At 40.8% G+C, this 13,427-nt stretch overlaps 1 protein-coding gene across 1 annotated transcript in view; it reads right to left on the bottom strand.

Moving 5' to 3' along the window:
* Window positions 1–1,643: 1,643 nt before the first annotated feature.
* Window positions 1,644–13,427, bottom strand: part of FOXK1 (forkhead box K1) — a 138,463-nt gene continuing 126,679 nt past the window's right edge. Inside the window, exons 8-10 of the mRNA XM_069733923.1 lie at window positions 8,841–9,059; window positions 4,843–5,068; window positions 1,644–2,073 (exon numbers count right to left, since the gene is read on the bottom strand). Of these exons, the coding sequence (XP_069590024.1) occupies window positions 4,878–5,068; window positions 8,841–9,059 (410 nt within the window). The 3' untranslated portion in view covers window positions 1,644–2,073; window positions 4,843–4,877. The remainder of the gene's footprint in view (window positions 2,074–4,842; window positions 5,069–8,840; window positions 9,060–13,427) is intronic.

Genomic DNA, 13,427 nt, shown 5'->3' with positions numbered 1-13,427 from the left:
AATGATGTGTCCACATAAAGCACAAAATGACGACATGTTTTCTAGCGACCTGACCTTGTTCAGCCGCTATGAGAACTTTTCAGAATGTGTACTCGGGCCACAGTTTGGTGAACAATTTCAACAGGATGGCCTCAGACCTCTAGGGCAATTTCTACTAACTGAATGCATGAAGGCTGCTGAGCAGATGACAACTCGGAGTGTGATGCGATAGCCTTACTGGCAATGATCTGACTTGTGCAAAATTAATTTAAAAGATCAATGGTTTCCATGTGCGATATCAAGAAAAAAGATTGAACTGTAATTTGCTTTAGAGTGCAGGATGTTTAGCTGCTATGGAAAGTTATTCGCAAGGGACTTGATCACATTAAAGGGCTTGTCGGGTCTTGTGATGGAAGTCTGCAGTCACTCCATGTGACTGCAGACTTCTCAACAATTACAGTGTGCACTGCGCGCTGTCAGGATTCTCCGGTGTCGCTGCCGAGACCAGTCATTAACATGATCACAAGCATGCACGATTTGCACACTTCCACAAGAGGTGTGTGGTCTCACTCAATTCACTTGCCTGAGCGAAGCAGGGCAAGTCTAGTTGCCGAGTGACTATGTGTATGTAAATCGCACATGACCACCAGTCAAACTGGAGAATCCTTACAGTGCGGTGTGCATTAGGATTCAGAAGTCTGCAGTCACATGCAGTCTTACCGCAAGACCGGACAACCCCATCAACCCCATGTTTGACACTAAAGACTGCAGTCACTCTATTGTGACTGCAGACTTGTGAATCCTCACATCGCGCACTGTCAGTATTCTTTGGTGACGACAGCGAGACTGGGAGGTCGGGTGACTGCAAGTATGAGATATGCATGCGTATGCTCATCACAAGCTTGCGCATGCATAACTGCCTGCTCCTGGCACTAGAGAATCGTCACAATGTGCACTGTGAGGATTCACAAGTCTACAGAGTGACTGCAGACTTTTGTGCCAAACCTGGACAACCTCTTTAAGGTCAAGTCCACACAGGTGGGATATGCTCTGCATTGTTTGGACAGAAAATAAGCAGTACAGCACCAGTTTTGTAGATGAGGATAGAATATATATATATATATATATATATATATATATATATATATATATAGTTAGGTGCCCGGGCTCCATCAGGACGCAAAGATTAACTGGGAAGTCTATGTTCTCCATTATGAACATCAATGGGTTCTTACAAGCAAGTCATTAAAGAATTGTATTACGAATGAAGGATTCATTGGCACATACGACGTCCATCTAAGTGCTACAGTGACAGAACCCAAGAAACCATCAGCTATATGAGTGCATTCAGATCCAGCCGTCATGGTCAGATCTTTACTCTCGGACTTACACACAATGCAGTTTTCTGTGAATCTTTACATTACAAATGAAAAGTGGTCAGCCGAGGGAGAGCAAACTCTTCAGGGTAGGTTTGTATAGCTTTTAAAATCCAAGGCTAATGTAGAAATAAAAAGGGTTTCATAAAATAGTGCTTAAGAAATGATGGAAAGGAACACTCATTGAATGAGTAATAACCATTAGCTATGATACTAAAAGTGGAGGGTCCGGCAGTGTTTTTTTTTTTTCTTTTTACAGCTCAAATGGTCAGATAAGCTTACGAGTAATGACTGATTTTTCCCTTTAATCGCTTACAATCCACTGTAAGAATTTTGCACACATTGGCCATATAACCAGGCGATTCTGCACAAAATTGCCTGCAATCTTGTACACTGCACTCCAGGACCATGCTGCATACGCTGTGCACTGATATACCAGGACTGAGTTTACCCTACACACTACACTCACAATCACGTGATCCCACAAACAGCGTCATGAAGAACTCAGGATCCTGCACACTAATCTAGATGCCAAATGATCTTGGACTGTGTTAAGGAGTCTTACAAAAGCTGCACCATTTTGTATATAGCTTATTAGAAAACATGCAGCACTTTGGCTACAGATCGGCTTAATGTTGTGGCTGGTGATGCATTGTCTAAATATCCATCTGGGGAAAGGCACTTGATTACTGAGAATTCACCTCCAGTGCACCAAGACCTGCAAGATGACAATACATCAATTAATGTCACATAAGGCAAATAAATCTACGTTCAGCTGTTATATTATAAGGCTAATAGAAGTCTTAAGTCTACATTATGTTTGCCATAAGATAGATGATAACTTGCTGATTGCAGGGGGTCTGACTGCTTAAACCATGTAGTGGAGAGGTGCATGCTAGGATGAGCAAACGCAGAGAACAGCGCTTGTCTAGTAACAGCAGTCCCATTAACAATGAGTAAAGCGGAGTCCGAGTCAGACTCTCAGACCCTTAGGCTATATGCCCATGTTCCGGCTCTAGCTGCGCTCAGGACGCAGTGTATATTCGCTGCGATCTATTGAACGCAGGTAAAACCGCATGTGTTCACTGAACCATGCAGATTTACCGTTTTCAATACATTCTATGGATGTAATTTCTCTTACGGAGACTATCGTGTCCGCAAGAGTAATTGACGTGCTGCGGTCTTGAAAGACGCACCGCATGTCAGTATCCGCGGGTGCAAAGTCGCATAGTGGACAAGGAATTTCTAGAAATCCCATCCACTATGCTGTAACATCCGATCACTGCATAAATACACTGCATCAAACCCACAGCAATTCCTGAAAGTGGGAACATTCCCCCAAGGTATGTGCGCACGTTTAGTATTTGATGGCAGGGATTTCTGCAAGGTTTATGCATCTCTTGGCAGTAAAAACGCTGAGGCAAAAACGCGCTTTTTGCCAAATTTTTGTACAGCAATGAAGGCTTTTTTGAGCTAAATAAAGATATTAAAAACAAATGTTTTGTCATGTAATTTCTTTGTTCAACACCTTCTTTTTCATTCTGATGCAGTTGCATCAGGCTAACGGGGTTGAGCTTGTTGTCAGCAGCTGTCACTGACGCAAAGCCCTCATTACTAAAACCCGTAAGTAAAGAATTAAATAAACACACACACACACAAAGTCACCAGCCTATGTAGCAGCGTTAACAAAATGGAGTTACATAGGCTGTAACCACACAGCAACAGGCAGAAATCAGTGTACAATGCGATGCCTGTTAATTTTTACTAAAAATTTATATATAAAAAATGTAAAAAAAATATTACATGGGCTCCCATGTAATTTTTTTATACCCTGCAGAGGGAAAGCTGATTGTTGAGGACTGCTGTTAATATTCTGGGAAAAGGCCATGTTTATTGGCCCCCTCCCAGACTAAAAACATCAGCTCTCAGCCGCCCCAGAAATGGCGCATCAATTAGATGCGTCAAATTTGAAGCTTAGCCTCACACTTCCGACTTGCCCTGTAGCGGTGGCAAGTGGGGTAATAAATAGGGGGGTTGATGTCATCTTTGTATTGTCTGCTGACATCAAGCCCAGAGGTTAGTAATGGAGAGGCGTTTATAAGACGCCCCCATTACTAACCCCATAGTGACTTTATCAAAACACACACCCAGACTAAAGTCCTTTATTTGAAATAATGACACAAACTCCTTTATTGAATCTAAATTAAACCATACTCGCGTCATCACCCAGTCCATTGAAGCCAATGTTGCCTGTAACATAGCTAAAACAATAAACAACAATATTCCTCACCTGTCTGCAGACAAGATAATAGTCCATAATGTCCCACGACAATTCTGACGATGTGACTGCTCTCAAGGACAGCTGGCTACACACTGACACAGGAGATAATCGCTCCTGTGTCAGCGTATAGCACTGAGAAAGTTCATCATCTGATGAGCCCCAGTGATCTCACTTACGGCACGCAGCGGTGGTGCCGTAAGCAAGATTGCCTGAGCTTATCAGCTGATGAACTTGTGTGACCTCTCTCACGGCAGCTCAGCGCTATACACTTCGGGACAGATGACGCTCCTGTCAGTGTTTGCCGGCGGCCAGTTAGAGAAGTCACATATCCTGATGTGACTGTTGTACAAGTGATATTGCAGTGGGACACTCTGGATTACGGTAGACAGAAAAGTATATGGTTGTTTATTATTTTTGATTATTTACAGGAGACATGGGCATCGGGCGTTAAGGTGAGTATATGTTTTTTTTACTTTACATTTTTTTGCAGGAGGCGAGGGCTTCAGGGATTTGGTGTTAGGCGAGTATAATGTGTTTTTATTTTTATAAGAATTTAATTATTTTAAATGTTTTATTTATTTTTTTTAACATATTGTTTATTTTTTTAAGTTTGAGCACAGGCGTCGACTGACGAGACACTATTTCTCCCAAAAAACGCGGGGTCACACTAACATCTGACAGCGTGACCCAGCAGTGCTCTCACCGATGATAATCTTACTGGCGGTAACATCACTGCTGATCAGAACCGCCGTGCATGTGTTTCCCACTCTGTCACTCAGATGACAGCGTGGAGAACACCATAGGAAGTCTGTAAAAATGCAAGCAAAATCTCAGCAAATCTGCAAACATTATTATACCTACGTTTTTGCTGAGGATTTGACTGACTCAATTGAAGTCATGGGTGAAAAATGCTAACAATCCGCCAAAAAAATGGACATGCTGCAGAAAAAATGCACTGCAAATACTCAAAAGGAAAATTACTGATCATGTGCACAGCACTTCAGGATTCTCATTGAATTAGCTGGCATATGGATTCCCTATTGTTTTCGACCCACTTAAACGTGGAAAAAACGCCACGGAATCGCACCAAAAACACACCGTGTGCACACAGCCTCATTGGTCAGCAAGTTATCCCCTATTTTATGGAAAAGAGATACATTGCAAATTATTGCTGAATTCTAACTGGTAATGTATTATCAGATTTACCTGAACATTCATCTTTACAAACATTTTATCTTGCCTCATTCTCCTGTCCCTTCTACTTGTGCTGACACAGATGTGATCACTTCAGCTTGTGGTACACAGCCATCATCCAGTCGTGCTCTTTTTGCCTCTGGCTCTTTTTGGGCCTCTCGTCCAACAGCACAGGATACAGACACAGGTAGAGAGGTGCTGGCCTGAGCAGCGAGGAGCTGAAGTGGGTTTGTAAGAGCTGCCAGAAAGCAAGATTGACAATAAGGTTATCATACATTCAGTAATAGTAACAAACTTATCACTTTAGTAATAGAGGATATTTAGGTGGCACCCAAACTCCATTTTTCCGATATGGTAATTTGGGAGCATACACCTATACATCAACAACACTATTTACTCTGGTGATGTATTCAAAATATATAAATTACATAACCACATTTTGATAAAAACCGAACAACAGAGATCTGAAAATATATTCATATTTTATTATGGTATGATTAATTGAAAACACAATAAAGGCAGATAAGTACTAGTAAAGCAGGAAAAATGGCTACACAATGGACCGAGCAAAAACCTAAGACAGAAGCAAAAATGAACATATACCCTGCTGAAGGTAAATAAGTAAAAGCAATAGTGCATATAAATGACATTGGGAAGTTTGTAAACACCATTTTTGATATAAAAAAAAAAAGGACGTCACTGACGCATGGTAAGGTTTTAATACTAGAGGTTAGGTCCATCCCGAACTTGGGTACACCTTGACGTTGCTGGGATGGCTTTTACTCTTATTAAAAACGGTGTTCACCAAGTTTCCAAATGTATTTAATCATATATGCACTATTACTTTTACTTATTTACTTACAGCAGCGTATGTTAATTTTAAATGAATGATAAAAAAAGATTGCCGCGCTGAGAGGCACTTACAGATGAGCGTATAGTCCTGTGAAGGGAAGATCCACTTGCGTGGCGGGGGCTGACCGCTATGTATCAGCGGCGTGTTCACGGGGGATTGCAGCCTTTGGGAGGACGCTCCCGCATCTGACATCAGTGGACAGTGGGGAAGAAACCGCCACGCAAGTGGATCTTCCCTTCACAGGACTATACGCTCATTTGTAAGTGCCTCTCAGCGCGGCAATCTTTTTTTATCATTCATTTTTTGGCATTTAGGCAGTTTCACACACCACACTAGCTGGATTGCCTGCTGCTGTTGTTTCAGGCACACGTGTTCAGTGCCATTGTGATTCATTTGCGGTATGTTAATTTTAGTTTTGGTCTTGGGTTTTGTCTGTTTGATGGCCAGTGTGAACATGCTCCTATTTTGCATGCACACCATTGTACTCCAGTAAAATGTTTTCGGTTTACAATGGACCGAGCGCAAGATATTACATTGTGCGAAATGCTATTATAAGTGCTAATGCATGTAGAATGTATGCAAATTATTACTACATATATATTATTTAGGGCAAAACTCCACTAAGTGCTAGTGTATAGAAAATGCACGAGAACAAATACATGTTATATGTAGTAATGGTTCTTATGCATTTTCTATGCACTGTTAATGAAGTTTTGCACAATGTACTATACTGCTGTGTGAAAAAGTGTTTGCACCCTTCCTGATTTCCCATTCTATTGCACACCTGTCACTCTTAAATGTTCCAGATCACCAAACAAATTTAAATATTAGAAAAAAATAACATAAGTAAACACAGAATGCAGTTTTTAAATGAAGATCTTCATTATTAAGAGAAAAATAAATCCAAACCTAAAGGCCCCTGTGTTAAAAAGTGATTGCCCCCCCCCCCCAACTTAAAACATAAATTAACTGCGGTTTAGCACATCTTTGGGAAACGGAGTTCAAATTCCTTAGCCAAATACAGGCCTTATTACTGCCAAACCTGTTCTCAATCAAGAAATCACTTAAATAGGATCTGCCTGAAAAAGTGAAGAAGACCAAAAGCCAGACATCAGGCCACGATCCAAAGAAATTCTGGAACAAATGAGAAACAAAGTAATTGACAGCCATCAGCCTGGAAAAGGTTATAAAGCCATTTCTCAAGCTTTGGGACTACAGCGAATCACAGTGATAGCCATTATAAACAAATGGCGAAAACATGGAACAGTGGTGAACCTTCCCAGGAGTGTCCATCTGATCAAAATTACCCCAACAACGCATCGACAACTCATTCAAGGAGTCACAAAATACCCCACAACAACATCTAAAGAACTGCTCTGTTGACATGAGGTCAACTGAACCCGGAGAACTGCAGCCTAAGCTGGAACAGATCGTTGCAGCACAGAACAGGCAGATAGTTATCAACTACTTGCCTGTAAGTTCTTAGTCACATAACCAAAAGACCCCCAAAGTCCCAGATAACCCTTTAAGTTACTGCATTATACTCAATGACCTTGTATAGAAATCTTATTTAGTTTTAGGTGTTTGTACCTGTATATAGCAATTGCCATTATGCAATCCTTTATGTATGTAGTAATGGTCCTCATCAATTTTATATGCACTAGAACTTATTGATGGGAGTTTTGCCCAATATAATATCTTGTTCCCAGTCCATTGTGCAGCTGTTTCTTATTTACTAGCATTTCACTGTGGTTTTTATATTAACCATGTCACAATAAATAGATCAACATGTGACCAATATTACAGGGGCACTTCAAAGATAATGCAACAACCAATCCCATATATCATGCATATAGGACAAGGAAGAGATCCCACAAAATATCCATAAAACCAATATTTGTATTAATCAATAGTAAAAAAAATACATAAAAAGCAAAATGCCATTATAGGAGACGCGGAGCAAAATATCAAAAGAATAGGGGTGAAAAATAGAAAAAGCAGTAAAATGAAGGGTATGTCAGGGAGATCACTGCTCCAATACTAATCTATAATGGGTTCATACTTATGATGTTAATCAATGCATATCAGTACAAACAAGCTGCTAACAAGCAAACCCCTCCAAATAAAATAATAATTCCACAGGATAAAAAATATTATAAATATGAAAACCAGGTTTATATGAGGATCCAGATAAAGATGACAAGTCACACAGGTATGTATACTATCAGCCCCTGAATATGGTAAGACAGGAGCAGACCAAAAGCAATAAGTGGGTTAATTTAAAGTCCCTATCGTACCAAGGGCCTTAGCCTATCAATATAAAACCAGGCTGATAACATACAGGAAGGTAATTACCTGTGGAAATGGTGCTCCTAGCATCCCCTCACCCCGACGCGCGTTTCGCCACCAGCTGCTTCTTGGTTCGATAGGAACTTTGGATTAAGCCACTTGTTGCCTTTGGTCTGTTCCTGTCTTACCATATTCGGGGGCTTATAGTATACATACCTGCGTGACTTGTGATCTTTATTTGGATCCCCATATAAACCTGGTGTTCATATTTATAATATTATTTATCCTGTGGAATTACGGTATTTTATTTGGAGGGGTTTGCTTGTTAGCAGCTTCTTTGTACTGATATGCATTGATTAACATCAGAAGTATGTACCCATTATAGATTAGTATTGGAGCAGTGATCTCCCTAATATACCTTTCATTTTACTGCTATTACTATTTTTCACCCCTATTCTTTTGATATTGTGCGCAGCATCCCCTATAACGGCATTTTGCTGTTTATGTATTTTTTAATTTTGATTAATAAAAATATTGGTTTTATGGATATTTTGTGGGATCTCTTCCTAGTCCTATAAGCATAATGTATGGGGTTGGTTGTTGCATGTCACAATAAAGTAAGACTATGCTTCAGCTTTCTGTTTGGTGAACAGCAATTGTGTCTAGGTAACGTAGATAATTTAGGAGACATCAATGTAAATTTTGCTAAGTAACAAATATTAACAAAAAACATAATGCAGATGTACATTAAGGCAGAGTTCGCAGATGCAGGACAAGAGTATGCGCAGGGTACCATACACGGAGGTAGCAGGTAAGGGTGAAACACTAGTCTTTCGTACAACAGCTATGTAGCATGTGGTCTATGTACCATATATATTTGCAGGAAGGCTGGCAGTTGTCACAACGTCTTTTGTCACCACCGGCGAGTGCTGGGCTATACTGACTGGGGCAGCGGGCTGAAGAAGTGTAACTTTCTGTCCCTGAACACTTTGGGGTAATGCACTTGCTACAGTCTGGATCACTCTGCTTGTGGTTGGTAGAGTAGGAATCGTAGCAAACGTGATAGTATTCATCTCATCTTTCATACCTGCAAAATAATAAATGTCACATATAAGACACAATTACCAAATAACTTTCAATTAAAGCCAACAAGGAATTAAAAAGCCATTAATGATTCAGCATTCATGCACTTATCAGTGCAAAGCATATGCAAGCACATCCAGTTATGTGGTCTACTGCTTTGTACTGATGAAAGTCATAAGTTGCACTTGGTCGCCATCTCTCATAAAATGCCAGATGATAACAGAGGGAACTCATGAGCAACCTCCATTGTTTTAAAGAGGAGTATCTCTTAAATTGCTTAAAATGTAACTTCAGTGGTTCACGTAAGCCACACATAACTCAAGCTGCAAATGAAGTAGAATCATCTCGTCTACATCATCTCCAGCCGCAAAGTCAGACGTTTCGTAGTATTAACATAGTAACATAGTAACATAGTTAGTAAGGCCGAAAAAAGACATTTGTCCATCCAGTTCAGCCTATATTCCATCATAATAAATCCCCAGATCTACGTCCTTCTACAGAACCTAATTGTATGATACAATATTGTTCTGCTCCAGGAAGACATCCAGGCCTCTCTTGAACCCCTCGACTGAGTTCGCCATCACCACCTCCTCAGGCAAGCAATTCCAGATTCTCACTGCCCTAACAGTAAAGAATCCTCTTCTATGTTGGTGGAAAAACCTTCTCTCCTCCAGACGCAAAGAATGCCCCCTTGTGCCCGTCACCTTCCTTGGTATAAACAGATCCTCAGCGAGATATTTGTATTGTCCCCTTATATACTTATACATGGTTATTAGATCGCCCCTCAGTCGTCTTTTTTCTAGACTAAATAATCCTAATTTCGCTAATCTATCTGGGTATTGTAGTTCTCCCATCCCCTTTATTAATTTTGTTGCCCTCCTTTGTACTCTCTCTAGTTCCATTATATCCTTCCTGAGCACCGGTGCCCAAAACTGGACACAGTACTCCATGTGCGGTCTAACTAGGGATTTGTACAGAGGCAGTATAATGCTCTCATCATGTGTATCCAGACCTCTTTTAATGCACCCCATGATCCTGTTTGCCTTGGCAGCTGCTGCCTGGCACTGGCTGCTCCAGGTAAGTTTATCATTAACTAGGATCCCCAAGTCCTTCTCCCTGTCAGATTTACCCAGTGGTTTCCCATTCAGTGTGTAATGGTGACATTGATTCCTTCTTCCCATGTGTATAACCTTACATTTATCATTGTTAAACCTCATCTGCCACCTTTCAGCCCAAGTTTCCAACTTATCCAGATCCATCTGTAGCAGAATACTATCTTCTCTTGTATTAACTGCTTTACATAGTTTTGTATCATCTGCAAATATCGATATTTTACTGTGTAAACCTTCTACCAGATCATTAATGAATATGTTGAAGAGAACAGGTCCCAATACTGACCCCTGCGGTACCCCACTGGTCACAGCGACCCAGTTAGAGACTATACCATTTATAACCACCCTCTGCTTTCTATCACTAAGCCAGTTACTAACCCATTTACACACAATTTCCCCCAGACCAAGCATTCTCATTTTGTGTACCAACCTCTTGTGCGGCACGGTATCAAACGCTTTGGAAAAATCGAGATATACCACGTCCAATGACTCACCGTGGTCCAGCCTATAGCTTACCTCTTCATAAAAACTGATTAGATTGGTTTGACAGGAGCGATTTCTCATAAACCCATGCTGATATGGAGTTAAACAGTTATTCTCATTGAGATAATCCAGAATAACATCCCTCAGAAACCCTTCAAATATTTTACCAACAATAGAGGTTAGACTTACTGGCCTATAATTTCCAGGTTCACTTTTAGAGCCCTTTTTGAATATTGGCACCACATTTGCTATGCGCCAATCCTGCGGAACAGACCCTGTCTCTATAGAGTCCCTAAAAATAAGAAATAATGGTTTATCTATTACATTACTTAGTTCTCTTAGTACTCGTGGGTGTATGCCATCCGGACCCGGAGATTTATCTATTTTAATCTTATTTAGCCGGTTTCGCACCTCTTCTTGGGTTAGATTGGTGACCCTTAATATAGGGTTTTCATTGTTTCTTGGGATTTCACCTAGCATTTCATTTTCCACCGTGAATACCGTGGAGAAGAAGGTGTTTAATATGTTAGCTTTTTCCTCGTCATCTACAACCATTCTTTCCTCACTATTTTTTAAGGGGCCTACATTTTCAGTTTTTATTCTTTTACTATTGATATAGTTGAAGAACAGTTTGGGATTAGTTTTACTCTCCTTAGCAATGTGCTTCTCTGTTTCCTTTTTGGCAGCTTTAATTAGTTTTTTAGATAAAGTATTTTTCTCCCTATAGTTTTTTAGAGCTTCAATGGTGCCATCCTGCTTTAGTAGTGCAAATGCTTTCTTTTTACTGTTAATTGCCTGTCTTACTTCTTTGTTTAGCCACATTGGGTTTTTCCTATTTCTAGTCCTTTTATTCCCACAAGGTATAAACCGCTTACACTGCCTATTTAGGATGTTCTTAAACATTTCCCATTTATTATCTGTATTATTAGTTCTGAGGATATTGTCCCAGTCTACCAGATTAAGGGCATCTCTAAGCTGGTCAAACTTTGCCTTCCTAAAGTTCAGTGTTTTTGTGACTCCCTGACAAGTCCCCCTAGTGAAAGACAGGTGAAACTGTACAATATTGTGGTCGCTATTTCCTAGATGCCCGACCACCTGCAGATTTGTTATTCTGTCAGGTCTATTAGATAGTATTAGGTCTAAAAGTGCTGCTCCTCTGGTTGGATTCTGCACCAATTGTGAAAGATAATTTTTCTTGGTTATTAGCAGAAACCTGTTGCCTTTATGGGTTTCACAGGTTTCTGTTTCCCAGTTAATATCCGGGTAGTTAAAGTCCCCCATAACCAGGACCTCATTATGGGTTGCAGCTTCATCTATCTGCTTTAGAAGTAGACTTTCCATGGTTTCTGTTATATTTGGGGGTTTGTAACAGACCCCAATGAGAATTTTGTTACCATTTTTCCCTCCATGAATTTCGACCCATATGGACTCGACATCCTCATTTCCTTCGCTAATATCCTCCCTTAAAGTGGACTTTAGACAAGACTTTACATAGAGACAAACCCCTCCTCCTCTCCGATTTTTACGATCCTTTCTAAACAGACTGTAACCCTGTAAGTTAACTGCCCAGTCATAGCTTTCATCTAACCATGTCTCGGTTATTCCCACTATGTCAAAGTTACCTGTAGATATTTCTGCTTCTAGTTCTTCCATCTTGTTTGTCAGGCTTCTGGCGTTTGCAAGCATGCAGTTTAGAGGATTTTGTTTTGTTCCAATCTCCTCGCTGTGGATTGTTTTAGAAATGTTCTTACCTCCCTTCTGAGTATGTTTTCCTGGATTTTCTTTGTTCAAGTCTAATGTTTTTCTTCCCGTCCCCTCTTCTTCTAGTTTAACGCCCTCCTGATGAGTGTAGCGAGTCTTCTGGCGAATGTGTGTTTCCCAGGTTTGTTGAGGTGTAGTCCGTCTCTGGCGAGGAGTCCATCGTACAAGTAATTCACACCGTGGTCCAGGAATCCGAATCCTTGTTGTCTGCACCATCGTCTTAGCCAGTTGTTTGCATCAAGGATCCTGTTCCATCTCCTGGTGCCATGCCCGTCTACTGGAAGGATAGAAGAAAAAACTACCTGTGCATCCAGTTCCTTTACTTTCTTCCCCAACTCTTCAAAGTCTTTGCAGATTGTCGGTAGGTCCTTCCTTGCCGTGTCATTGGTGCCAACATGTATCAGAAGAAATGGGTGGACGTCCTTGGAGTTGAAGAGCTTTGGTATCCTATCGGTCACATCCTTGATCATCGCACCTGGAAGGCAGCATACTTCTCTTGCAGTTATGTCCGGTCTGCAGATGGCTGCTTCTGTGCCTCTCAGTAGTGAGTCTCCCACCACCACCACTCTTCGTTGCTTCTTGGCTGTACTTTTTGCTGTCACTTGTTGCTGTGTGCCCTTTTCTTTTTTGCTTGCTGGTATTGCTTCATCCTTAGGTGTGCCATCTTCATCCTCTACAAAGATTTGATATCGGTTCTTCAGTTGTGTGGTTGGTGATTTCTCCATGGTCTTCTTGCTTCTTTTGGTCACATGCTTCCACTCATCTGCTTTTGGAGGTTCTCTGACACTTTTTTCACCTTCTGTGACCAGTAGAGATGCTTCTGTTCTGTCTAGAAAGTCTTCATTCTCTTTGATGAGTTTCAAGGTTGCTATTCTTTCTTCCAGACCCCGCACCTTTTCTTCTAAAAGGGCCACTAGTCTACACTTCTGATAGGTGAAATTTAATTCTTCTTCTGGTCGATCTGTGAACATGTAGCACATGCTGCAGCTCACCATGTAGGTTGTCACATCTGCCAT

This window comes from Ranitomeya imitator, chromosome 7 (assembly GCF_032444005.1).
Source record: "Ranitomeya imitator isolate aRanImi1 chromosome 7, aRanImi1.pri, whole genome shotgun sequence".
Classification (NCBI taxonomy): domain Eukaryota; kingdom Metazoa; phylum Chordata; class Amphibia; order Anura; family Dendrobatidae; genus Ranitomeya; species Ranitomeya imitator.
This window is presented reverse-complemented; position numbering and strand designations above follow the sequence as displayed.